This window comes from Ascaphus truei, chromosome 9, assembly GCF_040206685.1.
Source record: "Ascaphus truei isolate aAscTru1 chromosome 9, aAscTru1.hap1, whole genome shotgun sequence".
In the NCBI taxonomy this organism is placed as follows: domain Eukaryota; kingdom Metazoa; phylum Chordata; class Amphibia; order Anura; family Ascaphidae; genus Ascaphus; species Ascaphus truei.
The window spans coordinates 32539670-32562779 of NC_134491.1; the positions used below are offsets into that span (position 1 = coordinate 32539670).

Below are 23110 nucleotides of genomic sequence, written 5' to 3' on the forward strand. Positions count from 1 at the left end.
GATATCCTAAAACCTGACCCGTTGGGGAGGACGCGGGGGAGGACTGGAGATCAGCGCCCCTGTTATAGAACACGCAGACAGTAGGAGTAGCTATTGCTGCTTAGATATTACAGTGGGAGAGAATGGGCGCAGGTGTTTTTAGTGAGCGGATACAGTTATCCTTTAATTGTTTCCATGCTAATGAGATGTTTCCTCTGAGCTCTGAATATCAGGAGAGAGTTTTATTGGGGGACACTGATGCGGGAGCCGTTCTGTAAGTAGGGGGCAGTGAGTGAAAAGACATCAGCCAATCCCAGCGCTTTAATACTGAAGCAGCATCTACAAATGCGTTGTGAGTGTCCATTTAAGAGCGCGCGGTGGGTAATTAATGAGACATAAGAATGCCGTGTCCTTTCCGCACACACCTGCAGATCACGGGCCTGGCACAGCCTCAGGTTCTGTTCTCTCCAGGCGTTAACCAGTTCGGCCCAGACCTCTTCCACTTTGGAGAGCGAGAGGCGGATGTCGTCGGCTGCATAATGCCCCGAGTTACTCAGCTTCTGCCCAGAACTCTTCACTGAGCTCCACCTCTCTGCCCGCGCCTCTATCTCTGCCTGAAACAGAAAGCTTGTGTGGGTAAAACTGCTTTCAGGGGCAGGTGACAAAGTGTAACAGAGCCCACAGAGTTCTGGCCGGACTGGTTCAGTTCTGTGAGAGTCCATCATGCACACTTAACAAAAATACTACAAATTCCGTAGTGAGGAGACTATCATACATTGCCGTCCCTTAAAGCTGCAGACAAATCAGTTCTGTACAATGTGAAAATACTTGTAGCATTTTTAAATAGTTCTAAATGACATTTTCCATGTATTATAATGTAACAAGCACTTTATGTTTCTATAGCAACGATTTACAAAGTCACATCGCCTTCCTCTTCTGAAACAGGCTTTGGCACGCCCCTTTTTGAGCCCTGCCCTCTCTCTCAAATTGTATCTTGTGACTGCTTGGTCACATGATCTTCCCCACAGAACGTTGCATCTTTGGTCCTCCTCTGCTGCACTGACAGCCAATTAGTGAGCCCCTTAGTCGAATCGTCGCTGATCGATCCATTCTCCTTAGCTAATTACTTATAATTGTGTGGATTGTATTGATGCACATATTAAAGGGGGGGGAAATAAAATAAAAAATAAAATAAAAAAAACGGCAGCTTTAAGAACTTATCGGGGTAGAGGAGGGGCTTTACATATCCCGTTTCCACGTGCCAATTAAACGTGCAGTACGTGTTTGGAAGGGAGCTGCATACTGTGCTGTCTCTTTGTGCATTTTATAATACTTTACTGAATAAAAGCGACTCCTATATAAAAGTAAATGCAGAGCTCCATTATACCAGTACAGCAATCCTGGCAAGACAAATAGTTGCTGAGCTGCTGGTACTTGAAGAAAAGGAGATACAGTTACTTCCCAAGGTCACTAAAATATCGGCATGGGTCGTGAATGACGTTTTCCCATCTTACTGTGCCCTAACTACAAGATTAATAGTGTGCTCCTTAGGTCTGGGGGGCCCAACTCCAGTTCTCAAGCCCCCCAACAGGTCTGGTTTTCAGTCTGACTGAGCCTCTGATTGAGCCACCTGTGTTCTAGCTGGGATATCCTGAAAACCTATATAAAACTATATTAGATGCATAAATGACTGCTCTAAACAAATAACATCCTAATTCAGAGTCCATGTGCTATGCTGTCAGAACCCGAGTAGAACTCCCCTGATCCGATCCTGTACCTTTCTCTCCTGGTGTTCCTCAATTCTGGCTTCAACGTCCACCAAGCTTTTCAGCGACGCCCCTCCTCCTTCCATCAGGGCTTGGAGGTTTTGCATCCAGCTCATTAGCTCACGGATATCAGAGTTGATCCTTTGCAAATGGTAAGAGGCTTCCAGCTTCTCCTTCCTGCCAAGCAATGAAACACGTTTCTCAGGAGACTGCTACACAGCAGAGATTCAGAAAACACTCAATAGACACTCACTTTGCTGGGAGAGAAAAAATCTCTGACAATTAATAATTCAACCCAAAAACTGCCTTCAGTTGGAGGACTATACGTAAAACCGCAGTGGCAATCACTGCGTGGCATCAGCTATTCATTTAAAGCAGCAATACTACATTCACCCTTCTTTCTTTCTCATTGTTATATGTAAAGCGTGTGTGACAATGTATAAATACTACTTTCTTACCTAAGCTGGCAATTGTTTGATGCTCCTGTTAGAAATCTGTTAAAATCCTGATTGTGTGCCTAACATAATGGCCGCCTTTCAGTTTCAATCAATCTTTCAGTCAGTGTAACTCAGCAGCTACAATGTATCCTGATATTACTAAGGTAACATTGACTACTGGGGCAGTTTACAGCTCAAACTGCTGGGAACATTGGCAACAACCGATCACAAACAGGAAAGTATTACAAAGGTCTTGCACTGCTGGGGAAGTGTGCTAAAGAAATCACTACAAATGGCATTAAAAGTTGAATTAAAAAAAAACCAGTCTATTATCTAATACTACAGAACTGATTTCTTTAATAAAAAAATAAATAAATAAAAGATTTCGCATGTTTTGCGGTTTTAAATGGCAGACCGCGTGTGTGAACCATTAAAACCCCACCTGGCCACATGAACTCCTTTCTTACCTGCGCCCTCTGACACCACACAGCTATATCCCCTACACTAAAACACACCCCTACAAATCATCCTCACACATCCTCTTTCTATCCATGCTTCTCCTCCTTGCTTCTGGGGATATCTCTCCCAATCCTGGTCCCTGCCTTATTTCTGTATGCTCTCGTCCTCGCCTCCCACATGCAACTTCTACTCCTTCAGGTGTTAACCCCTCCAACCTCATACCCATCCCCTGCCACCCTCCCTCCTCTCTCCCTTTCTCCTGTGCCCTTTGGAACGCACGCTCTCATTCTAACAAGTTCCTCTCTGTGCATGACTTCTTTCTCTCTCACTCCCTGCTTCTCTTTGCTATAACTGAGACCTGGCTCACTCAGTCTGACTCTGCTCTGGAAGCTGCCCTCTCCTATGGTGGTCTTTCCTTCTCCCACACTCCGCGCCCTGATGGCAGGGGTGGAGGCGTGGGGCTCCTGCTCTCCTCTCTCTGCCGTTACCGAACCCTTCCTATTCCCCCCTCTCTTGCTTTTCCCTCCTTTGAGGCTCACACTGTCCAGATCTTCTCTCCTCTCCCGGTCCATGTGGCGGTCATCTATCGCCCACCTACCTCTACTCATTCCCCTTCTGCCTTTCTCTCTCACTTTGAACCCTGGCTCTCTTTCTTTCTCTCCTCAGACTCCTTTGTTCTTCTCCTTGGGGACTTCAATTGCCACATTGATGACCCCTCTCTCCCTTGGGCTTCCCGCTTTCTTTCTCTAACCTCTTCTTTTGGCCTTCAACAGTGGACTGCAGCCAGCACCCACAAGGATGGCCACTACTTAGACCTGGTTTTCACTAAAAACTTCTCTCTCTCTGATTTCTCCATTTCCTGTTTTCCTCTCTCTGACCATCACCTCATCTCATTCTCTCTATCTCGCTTCTCCCCTTCTCCACCTCCCGGTTCTGCAGAAACCTGCGCTCTATTCACTTACCTGACTTTGAGTCCACTTTAAGCTCCGCCCTCTCCTCTCTCAGCTCTGCTACAGACCCTGACAACCTGGTCAGAAACTACAACTCTGCCTTGTCCTCGTCTCTTGATCTACATGCCCCGCTTTCTCTCTGCCGCACTCGCCCTTCTAACCCTAGACCCTGGCTAAATTCCCACACGCGCATGCTGCATTCCTCCACTCGTTCCTCTGAACGCCTCTGGAGGAAGTCTCACACTCTCGCAGACTTCCTTCACTACAAATTTATGCTATCCTGTTTCAACTCTGCCCTCTCGCAAGCTAAACAAGCCTATTTTTCTGCACTAATCAACATGCACAAGTCTAACCCACGCCGACTGTTCTCTGTCTTTGATACTCTACTCAAACCACCCTCAGCTGCCTCTCCTTCCTCCATCTCCGCTCAGGACTTTGCTGACTATTTTAAGGAAAAGGTGGAATCCATACGGCAGAACATCCCCTCTGTTTCTTCCTCCCATCCTACACCTCTTCCTAACTCTCCTCCTGCCTTCCTTGACTCTTTTTCCACTGTCTCAGAGGAGGATGTGTCGCTGTTGATCGCCTCCTCTCCCTCTACCACTTGCCCTCTTGACCCCATTCCCTCCCATCTCCTAAAAAACTAGCTCCTACTATAATCCCTACGCTCACACACATTTTTAACTCCTCCCTCTGCTCTGGAACCTTTCCATCCTCCTTCAAACATGCAACAGTCATACCATTACTCAAGAACAGCAAGCTTGACCCTACCTGTCTTTCTAACTATCGACCTGTCTCCCTCCTGCCTTTTGCCTGTAAACTCCTTGAACGTCTTGTATTCTCTCGCTTGCTCCATTTTCTCAACACCTATTCTCTCCTAGACCCTCTACAATCTGGCTTCCGCTCTGCTCACTCCACCGAAACAGCCCTCACTAAAATAACTGACGACCTCCATGCTGCCAAAGACAGAGGTCATTACACTCTGCTCATATTACTCGACCTCTCTGCAGCATTTGACACAGTGGACCACCCTCTTCTCCTCCACATTCTCCATACTCTAGGTATTCGGAACAAAGCTCTATCCTAGATCTCATCCTACCTCTCCCATCGTACTTTCAGTGTCTCTTCTGCTCACACCTCCTCCTCCTCTATTGATCTCTCTGTGGGGGTATCCCAGGGCTCTGTCCTGGGACCTCTTCTCTTTTCTCTGTACACACTCTCTCTAGGTGACCTAATAACATCTTTTGGGTTTAATTATCACCTCTATGCCGACGACACACAAATATACTTTTCAACACCTGTCCTTACACCTGCTGTACAAACCAAAGTTTCTGAATGTCTCTCTGCTATATCATCCTGGATGGCCCTCCGCCGCCTTAAACTCAACATGGCTAAAACAGAGCTCCTCATACTTCCTCCCAAACCTGGCCCTACTACCTCCTTCCACATTACTGTTGGAACTACAATCATTCACCCAGTAGCCCAAGCACGCTGCCTAGGGGTCACACTCGACTCCTCTCTCACATTCGCCCCTCACATTCAAAACATTTCTAAAACTTGTCGCTTTTTCCTCCGCAATATAACAAAGATACGCCCTTTCCTCTGTTGCTCGACTGCTAAAACTCTGATTCAGGCCCTCATTCTCTCCCGTCTTGATTACTGTAACCTCCTGCTGTCCGGCCTTCCTGCCTCTCACCTGTCTCCCCTACAATCTATCCTAAACGCTGCTGCCAGAATCACTCTACTCTTTCCTAGATCTGTCTCAGCATCTCCCCTCATGAAATCCCTCTCCTGGCTTCCGATCAAATCCCGCATCTCACATTCCATTCTTCTCCTCACTTTTAAAGCTTTACATTCTTCTGCCCCTCCTTACATCTCATCCCTAATTTCTCGTTATGCACCATCCAGACTCTTGCGTTCTTCTCAAGGATGTCTTCTTTCTACCCCCTTTGTATCTAAAGCCCTCTCCCGCCTTAAACCTTTCTCACTTTCTGCCCCACACCTCTGGAATGCCCTTCCCCTCAGTACCCGACTATCACCCTCTCTATCCACCTTTAAGACCCACCTTAAGACACACTTGCTTAAAGAAGCATATGAATAGCACTGTGGATATTCTGAACACGATACATAAAGCTTGGCCCCCTGCAGACGCACTTACCAGAACTCCCTCCTACTGTCTCTGTACGTTCTACCTACCAATTAGACTGTAAGCTCCTCGGGGCAGGGACTCCTCTTCCGAAATTTTACTTTTATGTCTAAAGCACTTATTCCCATGATCTGTTATTTATATTATCTGTTATTTATTTGATTACCACATGTATTACTACTGTGAAGCGCTATGTACATTAATGGCGCTATATAAATAAAGACATACAATACAATACAATGAGCTGTTCCTTACATCAACACAGATTAGTAGCATGTGGTATAATTGCTCAGACTTCGATGTGAGGTTTGTGTGACGGACAGAAAGGGGAATAGTCCGGGATTGAAAGTTGTATTTCTCGAACATCGAAACATAGAAAATGACAACAGATGAGGGCCACACTTTTAGCAGTCTGCATTGCCTAACTACTGACTGCATTTCTATTTTGTTCATCTCATGCATGTTTTAGATGACATTGCATTTTACTATACATGTATTTGCCCCTTTCACATCTGCTGAGGGGAGACTACATGCTTTTACTACAGCGGTAACTCACTTTCACATCACCGGACGCGCAGCACAACACTCACTTTGCCGCAGCTCGATAGAATAAGCCTGCCTATGTCTTTGTGTGTGTCAAGGACATTCTGCGGGAGTTGCACGCTATGGCGCCAGGTAACTTACAGAGGCGTGGCATTAACCGCTTCAAGCTGCACCGTACAGTGATGTGTGGCAGGCTTCTGCCGAATCTAATTAATGGCCCTTTATAGAAGAAATAGAATGATTTCCCCATACTTTATAGAAGAAATAGAATGATTTCCCCATACTTTATAGAAGAAATAGAATGATTTCCCCATACTATATAGAAGAAATAGAATGATTTCCCCATACTTTATAGAAGAAATAGAATGATTTTCCCATACTTTATAGAAGAAATAGAATGATTTTCCCATACTTTATAGAAGAAATAGAATGATTTTCCCATACTTTTTAAAATCCCCTCTTGCCTCCATAGACTATCACTGGTTCCCCTCGGGGCGCTAATGCAGTTTCCTGAATATCTACCAAAGAGTCTGGAGAAATGTCCACGCAGGGACCCACCTTTCATTGGCCTGGATCTGAAGCTTCTGCCAGTTGTCCGCCATATCTCTTTGCTTCGTGGTCAGACGCTCGCTCATGGATGGATTTCTCCCGGACAGGCGGTTGGCTTCCTGATGCAAGGACTGCACAGGGATATTTATGTTGAACAAATACTTTTGGTTCCTTAAGTCACTTGGCAAGTGCGAACATTTCCCCAGAATAATATGGATTGGGTCCCAATAAAAGTAGGAAACGATTTATAAACAGACGCTCAAACCGTGGCTCAATCTTTGGAATATTTAACCCTTTGCTTATAGGGGGGGGCCCATGCAGCAATGTTTTACAGACGCCGTAAGCAGCAAATGAAAAGGAATAGAGAACTTTCTATGGAAAAGTGGAACATTAACCATGTGTATGTGGTTCTTTGAAATGTAGATCTCTGCAAAATTCACTGAGTGCTTATTGCAGCTTACTGTATATTCATTGTGGTCACGTTTTCCTTATTTTTACAATCAATGTACGGTGCAAATGTTAGGTTACTCCATGTGCTACAACCTCCCACCCCCCATACCCCCGGTGTCCAAACTATCCACCCCTATATTTCATACCTCTTTCTGGGACTGAATGACCTTGATCTCCCGCTCGGTTTTTTCATGTCTCCGGATCAAGTTTGCAACACTCTCCACATCCTTCCCATAGTCAAGGGCCAGCATGAGAACGCTCTATATGTGCAGAGAGAGGACACCGTATGGAACAGGAAGGAACAAAGAAATAACAGATCCCGAGAAAATGCAACAAAACAGAAGGAAACGAGAGAGAAAAAGGCTGAACTAAAAAAGGTAGCTGGGAGATGAAGACAGACAAAAGGAAGATACAATAAGAACGAAGGAATGGCAGAAAGGACAAGTGAGTATTTATTTAGTATACAAATCAGAGAGAGTGTGGATGAGGGATACAAAGAGAAAAGGATGGAGCAGTTTTCATGCATCTGTAAAGAACATCAAGGGATGGCAACTCTGAGTAAAATGCATCAGATACATCTATTCCCTGCATTGTACGTGATCTGTCACACCCCTGTACACACAGTTACAGTTAACTACAGTATCTTCATAACCTAATTTTTCAGTTATAGACAGACTTGTCCTAATAGGCCACAAAGACAGGAGTGGCCAACTCCAGTCCTCAAGGGCCACCAACAGGTCAGGTGTTCGAATATCCCTGCTTCAGCACAGGTGGCTCATATGTGTCTCAGTCATTGAGTGAGCCACCTGTGATGAAGCAGGGATATCCTTAAACCTGACCTGTTGGTGGCCCTTGGGTACTGGAGTTGTTCACCCCTGCACTATGCTATCTCAAAAAATTAAATCAATTTTGAGTACAACACAGTTTGGACCACAACAAAGGTTTGCAGTAACGGAGCAGTTAAGACCACACGCATCAGGAATATTTCACCGAGAGCCTACATCTTGTCATTTTGATCTGGTCCATAATTCTTTGCCGTTGTGTTTTTTTCCCCTCACTAATAATCCTGCTGTGGTTTCACAAAACGTTCTCCGCACCTTCTCACTGATTCTCTCATTCACGTCATCAATCTCGCGGATCAAAGCGTGAATCTCCAGGGCCCCCTCCAACGCTCTGCGGTATTTATTTAGATCCCCGTGGAAACTGTTCCACCTACAGGGAAACAAAGGAACCAGACAACAAGGTAATTAGTTCAGATTCATTCCACAATATTATTGATTACATTCATTTAGTAATAAAGTCTACTTTAAGAAAATGAGTGACTTCAAAATTGTATTTAAGGTAACATTGCACAGACACATGGAGAAGAGGGAGTGATTATTATAACCTTATTAGGATGAAAGGTTGTACAGAAAGTGTCGGGAAATCATCTTTTGCATTAAATGTGTTTTTTTTATTAAGCTTCTATTAGCTTCATTGTACAAACGAATCAGATTTGCCATGTCCAGCCTCCTTCCCAACCCATCTCTGTAAGATCCTCATGAATACAACGTTCTCAATCAAACTCTGTCTGTGACTTTATGAAACAAACTAATAACTAATAAACTAAGAGAGATCCAGCTCCAACAATTTGATTCCACGCCCAAGAAAAGTCCGGCATAGATGTTTCCCAAAGCTTCTTTCCTGATGCTCTCTTTACCATTGAGAGCACGGTACTTACTTCGCATTCAGCTGTTGCCTACGCTGATAAATGGTCTTCACCTCTTCTTTGTTCTGCGTCTCCAGTTTCACGGCTAGAGCATTGATGGCTTTTATGTGGGCATCATCCACCGTCACTTCCTGTAACGTCCCCCAAGCATGCATCATTAATATGTTTAACACAAGCAGAGGACAGTACGGTCTTAGCCCGTATAGTAGACCAAGAAACGGAAGGTAGAAATTATACATTAATAAATGATACATTTAATAGCTCCTTTAAAAATTCCTTGACAAACCACCGAAATGTGAGAAAAGCGTAGGAGGTCTCCATGGTTGTTGAAATAAAGTAACCTTTTTTATTGAACCGGGTCTCCTTAATCTACTATCTTACTAGCTTTCATTGAAGAGACTCTCATCGGGGAATCTTCTATTCATACATTTAGCAGCTAACTCGTGGTTAAAAAGTGTCCAAGCTTTCAGAGCCACAAAGATACCTTCTTCAGGCTGATATTTTTCTCAATGCCACTTACAGGGGTGTTAACAGTGAGTTTTTCCAGATCACACACAATGAATGAATGGGCAAAGTAGCTCAAGGAGATGAGTCACAGGTAAAAGGGACAACTTACACCAGATCCTGCTCCCCGAAACTCGGTCAGCTTCCTTGTCAGCTGCAGGCAGTGCTCGAAGTCTCCCCCCACGTCCCCGACATTAATCATCACTTCCTGGGAACGAAACGTTGTGTTGTGAATACAGTCTGACCATTCCTGCTCTGGTACTGAACCATTTCTTACATCAATGTGTTCCCAAGTGCAACCTAAGCTACCGTAGCCAACAGTGAAGTCGCGTTAACATTGGACATACAGTATTCTTAGTGGGCGATGAGTCATTTGGTTTTGATGCTACTTTATAATTGAAAAAATGTTTTTTTTTTTTTAAAGGTGTAGCGCAATATTTTTTTTAGCTTATTTTGTATTAATAATTAAATAAATATGTGCCTCATAGTGCTTGTTTAAAAAAATAATAATAATAATTTGAAAGCCTTATTTTTACTAGCTGAAACATGCTCTGGGGACCATCCTGTTCCCGGGATACTTACCAGTATTACTTCCTGGTTTCTAAAGGCGATTTAAATGGCCATCCAGTAGAAATCCGCAACTGATGATGTTGCGGCTTCCTATTGGCCTAAGATTTGGTGGCCATTTTGTTTCCCCTGGAGGGTGATTTAAACACTAACTTCACAGGTAAGTATCATGGGAACCGGGAGGTCTCTGAGCCTGTGCTCAGCTCCACGGGAGACCCCAGTTCACATCCTGAAAAATACACGGGGTGACGTTCATGTCTTTTTCTGTGTATTAGTGCAAGAAAAGGGTTAATGATACATTTTAATATACTATTCTTCTGTATTGCTGGGGAGCTTTATGTAAAAGTGAACTTTTCAGTGTTTATTCGGGTAATTGGGTCCTAAAACTGCAACCTTGTTTACAGTGAGTTGACACTCAGATAGAATACAGACTCTACTAAGTCAGCCAGACAGATTGTCAAAGGCCGATCATAAAACATTATGGACCCTCCTTATCCAAGAGTTGGAGGGGATCAAAAGATCAATATTTATTTCATTACAGATTTACAAAATATCAGATATTTGTAATTCGCAAGAATAAAGAATATAGCGGTGTGACATGTGAAGTCCGTTGATTAAATTATACCACGTCGTTATGATGCATCCGTCAGATACATATTTCGCCCTCAAAGATTAAAATGATCCCTATCGCAATAGATGTCTAAACGTGTATTTTGATCAACCGAACGCAATGATGTAGGTCACATTATTCTAGGAGTCACGGGAAGAGAGTTATGGGTTATTTTTATACTCTGAGCTATTTTGAATTTTAAAGAAACTATTTTCCATTCACAGTCATAAATGTCACAAGAGATGGATGAGTTGGCATTAAGGACACACCCAGGAAATGTGGGGTTCATTTTTGTGACACAGGCAAAGCGAGGATAAAAAAAATCAAACGCCGAATTCAACAGAGGGGTGTTTTCTGCCACTAAACATGTGGATTCTCTTATTTCAACTTCAAGTCCTCTTAGCAGGATCTGATATTGTTCTGTGGCAACGTATTTAGATTTTCTGTTTCTATCCCGTTATTTGTCTGAAACTGTCTGCATTATTATACTGTATGTGTTTGTAACATTCTCTTTTCAGTAACTAAGCATGGTACCACTTTTTGTATATTAAATCTAAAATGTAATAAGTACTGTCTTTGGGCTCTGATTGAACATAGTACCTTTTAGAAGAGATTAACTGCAATTTCGGACACATTTTGCTACAGTACAGTGGGTTTTTGTATTCATTACATACTGTATCTTTTCCTAATAAATAGGGGATCAAGGACACCGGAGGTAAGACCTTCAGTTATTCTTGAAGGTGGCAGCGTAATAGAGGTGTAGTGTGAATGTTTTTGGGGCGATATTGCTCATTTCGAGGGCCCTGCAGGGAGGTAAATGAGTCGGCAGTAAGGCTGGAAGTGTTGACCCTTTTCACTTACACGAGTCACGTGCTCACAGGTGTGTCGTACGTCACAGGGGTAAAAAAAAACACGAAACAAGTAGGGGCAATTTCTGCTTTGAAACTCGGCCAAGCGGTCTATGTATCAAAGCACATATGGTGCAATTCTTGGATGCAAAAATGAATCAAATAAAAATATCCAACCCCCAAATTTGCACCCCACTTTTCTTCATACACAGACCCCAAACAGGTTAAAAAGCAGCCGTACAAAATAAAATCTAAAATAAAATCTAAAATAAAATGTTTTTCATTTGCTTCTCAGAAGGAAGGGCATCAAACACTGGGAGGATGTAATGTATTGAAATGCAATGCTAGAATCTATGGGTTCTGATATCATTTCTCCTTGATGCTTCCATGTCAATTTGCAAGTGAAAAAGGAAGAGATGAATGGACAGGGTTGTGCTGTCCCAGAGGAAGCAGAAGCATTACCAATTAATGTCAGTGCACTTCAGCCTCTAAGTACCCCATATGATATCAGAAATCAACTACATTGTAGATTAACCCCGAGAAGGAAATACAAATATTATAAATATATTTTGTTTAAGACTTCCTTTGGTACATCTCCAGTATTGTAGAAGTACATTGTTGACATATTGAAGCAATAATTCAACCCCGGTTTAGTCTGCATCCTTCACCGCAGCGCATTGTACACCATATTGGTTCAATCACCCAGATGTGTTTAAATGAATGACAAGTTTTGCTGGAATTAAAAGGGTTAGTCAATGTTGCATACATCCCACCAGAAGTGTTTTCTAATGTCCCTAGAAACTTTGCGCCTCCAATCACCTTATCTCGAATCCAAGCCTCCACCTGGTCCACCTTCTGCAGGAACTCCAGGAAATCCCTCTTGTCCTCCAGCATTTTCCCGCGGGTTGCCACGGCCCTCTTCAGCTTCTCCCATTCTTCATGCAGCACCTGGATCTTCCGACGGATCTCTGTCGATTTGGGGTGTTGCTGAGACAGCAAAGAATTTCCCTTCTGTATCACGAGGACAAAAAAAAAAAAAGTATCTACACTTAGCCTCCCCTTCATTTCTGGACTAATAGACTGAAGGATTATTGTAGGCCTGCCATTATAATAATAATTCACAGATTGGCTCTCCACTACATGCTATTAGTGATTTACTATTAGATCTAAGTTAGCCATTGCCTTTATCTACAAAATGAATGAAATGAATGAATGAATAGTTTACAAATACTTGATTTCTTAATTTCATGCTGATAACAGGAACATACTGTATAATGGCACAACATCGAGTCATTGCCCTGTTACTATAAACTAAAGGGTTTTATTCACCTCTGTCACATCCTGGATGGTCGTCTCATGAGCTAGGATCTCTGCCTCAAAGACCTGATGCTTCTGCAGGAGCTTCATCTTGCTCTGCAAGTCCATGGCGCCTTGGTGAGTAGTGTCGTCCAGCTTCTGCATGCGCTCATTGATCCAGTACTGTGCCTGAGAAGTGAAGAAGCAATAGCCATGAGGACGACACTCCCCTGCAACATCGAACTTGTGCCTTACGACAACCCTTCTTTCTCTGAATTATTGTATTTCACACATGTGAACAGAAACACTGCTTATTGTGTCATGATATATTGTGATCAAATTTATTGAATTCAAATTCTGGGGTACACTGTTGTATACTGTGAAAGCAATATCACCTATAGAAATTCTAATATAGACACAAAGCATCTGATGGCAGATATGTTCCATGTACAGTAAAACCCCAGACCCTCTTTCATCCTTTGTTTTTTTTTCATATTTTGGATAGTATTATGTCTATTTTAAGTATTTTTTTATTTCCTTATTGTATTTACTTCTACCACTTCCATGTGGAGGCTGTGCCATGTATCCACCACCCTTTCTGTAAAGAAGTACTTTGGGATATATTGTGATGGAATTACTGTTGAACCCTATGAAGAATGTTTTGGGAATAGGACTAGGTTCACATAATATGTACATAATATATATTTAATTTTCTCTGAGTGCATAACACTGTAAGTACATAATGAGTAGTACCATCTTACAGTGCAAAATGTATTTTCTTTTTAAAAGGAAGGATTTTAGCCTAGAACAGTACAACCGTATTCAGGACTTTGCTTAGTGTGAAGTGATATTCAGTATGTATTTCATATTAATTTCCAAGGTGCACAGGGGTGCACAGGCATTACCTCTGTGAGGTTCTGGTTAAAGAGAGCCATTAGGAGTGCAGTGTTCAGCTCTTCCCGTCGGTCCTGGCTGAGTCCTTTAACTTTCTTCCTCCTCTCCAGGATGGAGTTGAGTTTGTACTGCACCTGCTTACTCTCTGGTCTCCTGCTGTCCTCTTGAAGCTTGGCTGCCTGATCATGTAAGGATGTCACCTGGAACAGGCATGAACGTCATGAGAGTATGCTCCATAGATCAACACTAGCGTGATATCAGGTGTCACAGGCATGACTCGTGAAATGAGTTCCACTTGTTGGAAGGACAAGAAGCCACACTCACTCAAGGATACCCACACTCACTAGAATGGGTTCACGTTCATTTCCATCATCGGTTGACTTGTTTCACTATCTGAAGCGTAGTTTAAAAACCAAAACATAATTACTGGGGTAAAAACATTTAGAAGTCACTAAGTTGGGTCCTTGAGCCTAGATAGGGCACGGACTTCAAGTTTTGAACAACTTGAAACAAGATTGTAAGTTTGCACCATCTAAACAAAACTGTCCCCTTTGTATATTAATGTATACCAAAATATTAAAGGGTTTCCTCCTCCATACTACCAGTGAAATGTATGCATATCTTTATTCATATAGCACCCACAGTGTAGAATTTTTCAGATCATTACTCAAATCTGCCAGTCCTTTTAAACGAATCCTCTCCACGAGAGGCAGAGTCACAAAGATAGGTTATCACATTCACTGTGCGCAACCAGGAGTTGAAGGTAAATATTAACAAGCCATTTTTAAGATTTATCCCCTGAAAAAAAAGTGTACGGTAAACCCTAAACTATTCATTCTTCACACTTCTATTTACACAACAAGGTAGTCATGTGCTCCTAGCGCTCTTTCAGTTTTAGTGACGGGAATCTCCTTAAAATAAACCGATTCATGTCGGAAACGATGGTATATGGTGGTTTAACACCTCTCCCTTACCTTTTCCTCCTGGGATGACAGAAGTTTCTCGAAGGCCTCGTGTTTTTTGATGAGCTGCTCTATCTCACCAGCAGAGGTCCCAAGGTCACTTGACTTCAAAGAAACCTGCCAGACACATTGTAATTTGTATGTCTTTATTTATTTAATTTTCACACTCTAACGTACAACAACTGCCCCGCAGACTATCAGACGGCCTACAGCAGGGGTCCCCAAACCTTCTTGTGGATCACTTCCATATTAACAATCGTGTGGACGGAGGACCACCATAAATACAGTACATGTTTTTATTAGAAGAAAGTAATCGCCAGTGCTATTGCATACATCTATATATCCCTCTTCAGAAACTAGTAGAATGATTTTCACATAATAAATGTCAATGGGCGTTTCAGTGTGAAACAAACTGGCTCATAGTATAGCCACAGCATAGAGCAGTGGTACCCAACTCCAGTCCTCAAGAGCTACCTACAGTTCAGGTTTTCAGAATATCCCTGCTTCAGCACAGGTGGCTCAATCAGTGTTCAGTCAAAGACTGAGCCATTGATTGAGCCACCTGTGCTGAAGCAGGGATACCCTGAAGACCTGACCTGTAGGCAGCTCTTGTGGACTGGAGTTGGCATAGAGTAAGGACTCAAAATAGTATGAGTATATGCGCCTATAGATGCAGCCCACCGCTGTCTTCTCCCCCGCGATGTTGTAACAGCCACACTGTACTATATAAATCTTGAATTTTGTGTATGTAAAAAAAAAATTACGTAAATAATGGGATCTTTTCATAAATGTAGTTTGGGCCTCAGCTCTGGAAATCTTACAAACCTGAATGTCGGGTCTGAATATCTCGTGTGCAAATTACGTCTATAAAAAAAACCTGTTACGTTGGTCTATTAAATGTATTTGTCCCTGAGCAATCAAGGGATAAAAAAGCCCATTGTGTAGTAGGGCATTATTTTCATGCAGATAAATAAACATGTTCTTGGAAGGGAATTGAAGTTAAAAAAAACTCCTTTCATTGCAAGACATACTTTGGGCCTTTAGAACAGATGTTCTTCCAAGCAATATACAGAATTATGCCCGATATTTATGGAATTCACTGTGCATGGGATGGGGGCATTGCTAGCGCCAGTGTAACTTTCCGTGAGTAATGAGGCATCGTGGCAGTAACCACAAGCTGTCCCGATTCATTCCCTGGAAATGCCAATGCAAACTCTGTCCTGCCACATTTTTTCACTTAAAATAAATGAACCCCCTTTTATCAGTTGATGGATCTGCTAAATAGAAGCAGCTGCAGCCGTGGAAATGTCAATGTTTCCAACCAAGAGGCCCCCACCCCAACGCAAGAGACTCACAGCATTAACCTATGATATCCCGGAACAAGTAGCAAGCTATGGCAGAGAATTCCATCGCTGTATGACTCGGGGAGAAAGAGGTACGCAAATGAACTTTTGAGATATTTTTAGTACTTTTTATTGTGGATTTACACTTTTAACGAAGCAGCAAGTGTTTTTAACCGCTTTGCTGCTGGAAAGGCCAATAACACATTGAACAGGAACGGTTTACATTCTGCAGCAAAATGGATAGAAATGACGGTTATTCAAAGTGAACGGTCCCTATAAGCATGTTTTATCTGACTTTAAGTACCATTTTGTGTAAGGAAGTTTTCAGCAAATTAACAAGCTGCAGTGTCATGTAGGACAATTATTTTTACAATTGGTGAAATGCTTCATATATTTGGAGAGTGCATTTAAAAAGACACTACAAGAGCTCTACAATCAACTTAAAAAAACTTTATTGAAAACAAATTACCTAAGCTGCTGATCAATTCGTTCTCCCGTAACCGATCAGCAAAATCCTGCTTCCCAGGGTTCACTAAATGGCCGCCTTTCAGTTTCAATCAATCCTTCAGTCAGTGTAGCTCAGCAGCTACAATGTATTCTTATATTACTAAGGTAACTATTGTTACAGTTTGCAGCTCAAACTGCTGGGAATATTGGCAACAAATGATCACAAACAGGAAAAGTGTTACAAGGATCTTGCGCAGCTCGGCCTAAACCTGCTATAGAAATCAAAGGATGCTCAGTGTATTACAGTGAAACGCATTAAAAATGGCATCAAGAACTGAATTGAAAAAATGTTAGTAAGTATCTAATACTACAGAACTGATTAATTAAAAAAAACACAAGTAGGATATTGCATGGATTGCTCCTATAATGCCATCTAACACAGGGCGGCAAACTCCAGTTCCCAAGGGCCACCAACAGGTTAGGTTTTAAGGATATCCCTGTTTCAGCACAGGTGGCTCAATCAGTGGCTTAGTCATTGACCACCCCTGCTCTAACAGTCCAGGGCCGGCCCGTCCATTAGGCGAACTTATGCGGTCACCTAGGGTGCAAAGGTCCTAGGGGCGCAGCGGGAGCGGAGCGGCACAGGAGTCAGGGAGTGGCACAGGAGTCAGGGAGCGGAGCAGGAGTCAGGGAGCGGCACAGGAGTCAGGGAGCGGAGCAGGAGTCAGGGAGCGGCACAGGAGTCAGGGAGCGGAGCAGGAGTCAGGGAGAGGAGCAGGAGTCAGGGAGCGGAGCAGGAGTCAGGGAGCGGCACAGGAGTCAGGGAGCGGCACAGGAGTCTGGGAGCGGAGCAGCGCAGGAGTCTGGGAGCGGAGCGGCACAGGAGTCAGGGAGCGGAGCAGCACAGGAGTCAGGGAGCGGAGCAGCACAGGAGTCAGGGAGCGGAGCAGCACAGGAGTCAGGGAGCGGAGCGGCACAGGAGTCAGGGAGCAGAGCAGCACAGGAGTCAGGGAGCAGAGCAGCACAGGAGTCAGGGAGTGGCACAGGAGTCAGGGAGCGGCACAGGAGTCAGGGAGCAGAGCGGCACAGGTGTCAGGGAGCGGCACAGGAGTCTGGGAGCGGCACAGGAGTCGGAGTGGAGCAGGAGTCAGGGAGCGGAGCAGGAGTCAGGGAGTGGAGAGGCACAGGAGTCAGGGAGCGGAGCGGCACAGGAGTAAGGGAGCGGAGCGGCACAGGCATTAGGGAGCAGAGCGGCACAGGAGTCAGGGAGCAGAGCAGCACAGGAGTCAGGGAGCAGAGCGGCACAGGTGTCAGGGAGCGGAGCAGCACAGGGAGCGGAGCGGCACAGGAGTCAGTGAGCAGCACAGGAGTCAGGGAGCAGAGCAGCACAGGAGTCAGGGAGCGGAGCGGCACAGGAGTCAGGGAGCAGAGCAGCACAGGAGTCAGGGAGCGGAGTGGCACAGGAGTTAGGGAGCAGAGCGGCACAGCAGTCAGGGAGCGGAGCGGCACAGGAGTCAGGGAGCGGAGCAGCACAGGAGTCAGGGAGCAGCACAGGAGTTAGGGAGCAGAGCGGCACAGGAGTTAGGGAGCAGAGCAGCACAGCAGTCAGGGAGCAGCACAGGAGTCAGGGAGCAGAGCGGCACAGGAGTTAGGGAGCAGAGCGGCACAGGAGTCAGGGAGCGGAGCGGCACAGGAGTCAGGGAGCGGAGCGGCACAGGAGTCAGGGAGCAGCACAGGAGTCAGGGAGTGGAGCGGCACAGGAGTTAGGGAGCGGAGCGGCACAGGTGTCAGTGAACGGCACAGGTGTCAGTGAGCGGAGCAGGAGTCAGGGAGCGGAGCGGCACAGGAGTCTGGGAGCGGCACAGGGGTCAGGGAGCGGAGCGGCACAGGAGTCAGGGAGTGGCACAGGAGTCAGGGAGCGGAGCGGCACAGGTGTCAGGGAGCAGCACAGGGGTCAGGGAGCGGAGCGGCACAGGAGTCAGGGAGCAGAGCGGCACAGGTGTCAGGGAGCAGCACAGGGGTCAGGGAGCGGAGAGGCACAGGAGTCAGGGAGCAGAGCGGCACAGGAGTCAGGGAGCGGAGCGGCACAGGCGTTAGGGAGCAGAGCGGCACTGGAATCTGGGAGCGGAGCGGCACAGGAGTCAAGGAGCAGAGCGGCACAGGGGTCAGGGAGCGGAGCAGCACAGGAGTCAGGGAGCGGAGCGGCAGTAAAAGACGATGTCAGCAGAGGGAAGACGTCGAGACAGTGGGCTGCGGTGTCTTGGCTGTGGCATGCAAAGACATTCGACCAGAGCAGGAGCAGAGGAGACGGCAGGGGAGGAAAGCGCTGTAACACCGGAAATTGACCGGTTTGAAGGTTCGCCTAGGGCGCATGAAACCCTTGCGCCCGCCCTGCTAACACCATCCAAGCACACAGAAAACCGCACTGCGGGAGAAGCAGACTCGTGTCTTTTTAATACAGAGATGGACTCCATGCAAAATGTCAGATCTGCGGGTTATATTTGTATTTATGGAGAATGAGCTTTTGTGGCCTGGGAGGGTACAGAGATTTTCAGGATCATTTCCAGTGTGTTCATCACAAATGTGCAAGACTATAATAAGCCCTTCTGTGCTGGAGAGAACAAAGTCCCACTGCGAGCCTGTGGTGTACTTGATGCATTGCTTCAATAACCCTTGCAGAGACGGAGAGATCTTAATGTATTGCTCAAGAGGGGCCTGCAATCAATTGCTTTAATAGCCCCTATAATGCCGGGGAGTGCATTGCCTTCACTCTTACAGTGCCACTGGGGGTTACTTGCAATGAATGAAAGCAGCAATCCTGCTTCTGTTTTTACATGCATTTTGTTTGCGTTATGAGATTGGAACAGGGGGTCTCCGCAGCTGAACGGTTTTCATTTCAGCTCTGGGGTTTCCCCTGCTTCCTGAAATACTTACCTCTGTGGGGGAGAGGGGGAGCTGGCAGCTCCGGCTGGGCTGTGTGGGGCGGATTTAAAGCTCCCGCGTCACGCCGGCCAATAGGAGGCTGTGACGTCATCCATTGTGGCTTCCTATTGACCCGCATCACCTGCAAATCTGCTACCTGCACCCACTACAGAGGTAAGTGTGTCAGGAAGCAGGGGGTCCCCAGAGCTGAAATGAATGCGGTTCAGCTCCGGAAACCCTCTGCTTGCCATCTATTAAAAAAAACAAAAAAAAAAAACACGTTCGGGCACCGGGGGGCCCAGGTGTCTCAGCTAAGCCTTTTGCATATCGACAAAGGCAAAAAGTGGTGGCATTGAAAAACGGATGTCGCCCCCACTCATTTGGCATCTCCCCTTTGGATGTCGGCCAGCGACAGACCTCCAAGACTTACCACGAACCCAGTAGTCTCACACTCGCTCTAAATGTGGGACGTCTTAAAATGTAAATATCGCCTCATGTCTAGACCCTTCCCCGTGTTGCCCATCCTTGGCAACTCCCAATTCCTCCAGGGAATGGCTTCTCTAGATTTCAAGAGGTGGAGAGAGAAGAATCTAATGTGGATGGGGGACTTCTTCCCGCTAGGAACGTTAGACCCTTTGAGGATCTTAGGACAAGGCATGGGATTCCCCCCCACCCCCCGAGTTCTTCCGCTAAAACCAAATTAGCCACTTTATCCGCTCCCTTACACCCAACAAATCCTCCTTCACAAACACATACTTTGAGGAGGTAAGTAAGACAGTCTTTCCCGCTGAGTGCAGGACTCATATCTGTGTTCTACCAAAACTTTATTCCCAACAATACAGGAGAAAGTGTTAATTTTGTGAGACAATGGAAGTTGGACATTTGGGAAACATTGGAAGAGGAAGTTTGGGAGGAGCCATGGGTGGCTGTAGCCAAAAGCTCCATTAACACACTTATAAAAGAGAACGGGTACAAAGTCTGGTACAGATAGTACCTGTTCCCAACTAAACTCCAAAAGATGTACCCCACAGCTTCCCCACTCTGCTTCAGAGGATGTGGGCAACTCTGGACAATGTATCATACATGGTGAACCTGACCACAGATAGCTAGGACCTGGAACCAAGTAATTGGCCTGATCAATACCATATTGGGAACCAATCTCCCACCAACTTCATGGGAGGTCTTGCTCAATAGAACCCTGTAAGACATTCCTAGAACCCATCAAAAACTGATCTTCCACATACTGGCGGCCACTAAATGACAACATTGAAGCCCCCTTCAACACTAACCAAAATCAAAAAACAAATGGTATATAATGTCCATGGAAAAGCTGACTGGCTTCTTAAACGACCGAATGAGGAGTTTCAGCAGGGTTTGGGATCCCTGGTTAACAGGGACTGGGCCAGAGACTGTTGACACTCTCCTCCTGATGATATAGACCACATAAAGATACTTGGGCTACCTCGGAAACTTGATGTTTGCCCTGTTGGTAGGATTTTATACACAATGTTTAAATGCCTGTCAAGATCAAGATCAAATTGTACAACCTCGTGATATACCCCCCCCCCACTCCCATTCCCCCTCCCCACTCCCATTCCCCCCCCCCCACTCCCATTCCCCCCCCACTCCCCCTCCCCACTCCCATTCCCCCCCCCACTCCCATTCCCCCTCCCCACTCCCATTCCCCCCCCCCACTCCCATTCCCCCCCCCCCACTCCCATTCCCCCCCCCCACTCCCATTCCCCCCCCCCCCCCCACTCCCATCCCCCCCCCCCCCCACTCCCATCCCCCCCCCCCACTCCCATTCCCCCCTCCCCCACTCCCATTCCCCCTCCCCCCACTCCCATTCCCCCTCCCCACTCCCATTCCCCCTCCCCACTGTATAATCCGTTAAACAAAAGTTTTTGGGAAATAAACACGTTCTGTTCCTTTAACCAAATATTTCAGGACCAGAGGGAGATAAAATACATTGCTTTAACTCCTTTGCAGCAGGATCGCATTGTAACTCGATGTATTGCTGGTCCAATGAGTGGTTCAGAACATTGTCAGAAGCAGAATGGACTCAAGGTCATTCTTTTCCTGCAGAGATATGAACCCCTAAGGCAGGGTTCTCAACTCCAGTCCACAAGACCCCCCAACAGGTCAGGTTTTCAGGATATCCCGGCTTCAGCACAGGTGGTACAGTCAAAGACTGAGCCACTGATTGAGCCACCTGTGCTGAAGCAGGGATATCCTGAAAACTTGCCCTGTTGGGGGTCTTGAGAACTGGAGTTGGTTCTGCCCTAAGGACCAATTTGGGGGGGAGGGAGGTGAAAAAAAAAGTATCTAATTTTTTTTTAATCAGCGAGACTCAACTGAAGTCAATGAGGCAGCTGACTCCAAATCAGCGAGGCTCAGGAAATGAGTGTGAGATTGCATGCCCGGGCTTTAATGTAATATATCCCTTTAGTGGCAGATAAGCTTTCCAATGCATTGGCAGCGAACGTACTGCAAGCCCCCTCTGGATGTTAAGGGTTAATGCGTTTACTCCAGCTCGCGGTTTGCGCGTGCAGCGGGGCAGATCTGCCCTGGTCGCGTGGTGTCTGCACCATGCTGCCACCCCCATTACCCCCTAATCGGGTCATTTTCTATTGCAGGTCATAAAACGTTGCCCCCGGCGGGGGGGGGAGGGGGGGTGCGCAAACACATTAGACCTTGGACGCTATTCGCGGCAGGGCTTCCCAGCAGGGGGGATGACGGGCTGGCACGGGAAGGAGAAGCCAACAGCTGGAAAACTGAACTGGAAACCCAATACTAAACCCAGCGTCTGTGTCTGGATGCTTTCGCTGTTACTGGAGAGTGCTACGCGAAACCTCACAGGGCTATTAACTTGATCATGTATTTACTCTCCCCCCTGCGTAGGGCTGGCTCCATTTAACCCCGTCACTGCTGGGTTCCCTAAGCAATGACGGGATCAAAGCAGCGGGGACACTTTCTTGGCCCGCCTGGTTAACCGATGCTCCGTCCAGAACTGCATTCTGGGACCTCATTACATGGTTTGGGAATGCAGAATCGAAAGCTCTCTGGTGAAAAAGTAGGGGCTAAATCCGGACTGGATGTATCAATGTAAACATCTCATTAGTCTCCAGCCTCTGCATACAGTGGGACTGCTTTTACACTTGGGAACCTGGGATACACAGGGGCTTACAGTACGTGACCAAGCAAAAGTGGTTCAAAATCTGCAGTTATATCAAAACGAAAGATCCCATTGAAATCACGACGATTTATTTGATATATCTGGAGTATGTTTTTGCAACAGAATTGTATCACATTTGCCTTAAAACATAAAACCCAAGGTCCACCTTTGCCGTGCCGTGCCGGGCATCCATGTGTGTTATGGTTTGTAATTGAATCTTGAAACCGAGGGAAGGCGTTATAAACCATGTAGACGGACGTTCACAGAGATACACAATTGGAGGCTTTTATAAGCTGAAATTATAATAGGCTTTATTGTGCCTTTTCCTTTTCATCAGGAAACCATCCAAACACAGGGGGGGGAACAAACCTTCTATTCACTTGGGAGTAGTTCTAGTGGAATCCTATGCAATTAATTCACATCTCCCTTACTAAAAGCATGTCTCGCAGCCCCAAAACATATATCATAAAATAAGCAGATATAAGCAGTCTCTTAATAATGAAAGTCTTATCTGTTTCGTGCACAGAAAATATCAGCATCCAGGTTTAGAAGTCT

General features: G+C 45.6%; 1 protein-coding gene across 3 annotated transcripts in view; it reads right to left on the reverse strand.

Moving 5' to 3' along the window:
* Positions 1 to 23110, reverse strand: part of SPTBN5 (spectrin beta, non-erythrocytic 5) — a 155318-nt gene that overhangs the window by 34417 nt on the left and 97791 nt on the right. For all 3 annotated transcript variants that reach the window (XM_075614318.1, XM_075614317.1, XM_075614320.1), the window contains 11 exons: positions 14681 to 14785; positions 13718 to 13906; positions 12846 to 13001; positions 12336 to 12527; positions 9604 to 9699; positions 9000 to 9118; positions 8377 to 8491; positions 7426 to 7539; positions 6839 to 6960; positions 1757 to 1922; positions 405 to 593 (listed from right to left, as the gene is read on the reverse strand). In XM_075614318.1, the coding sequence (XP_075470433.1) occupies positions 405 to 593; positions 1757 to 1922; positions 6839 to 6960; positions 7426 to 7539; positions 8377 to 8491; positions 9000 to 9118; positions 9604 to 9699; positions 12336 to 12527; positions 12846 to 13001; positions 13718 to 13906; positions 14681 to 14785 (1563 nt within the window). The remainder of the gene's footprint in view (positions 1 to 404; positions 594 to 1756; positions 1923 to 6838; positions 6961 to 7425; positions 7540 to 8376; positions 8492 to 8999; positions 9119 to 9603; positions 9700 to 12335; positions 12528 to 12845; positions 13002 to 13717; positions 13907 to 14680; positions 14786 to 23110) is intronic.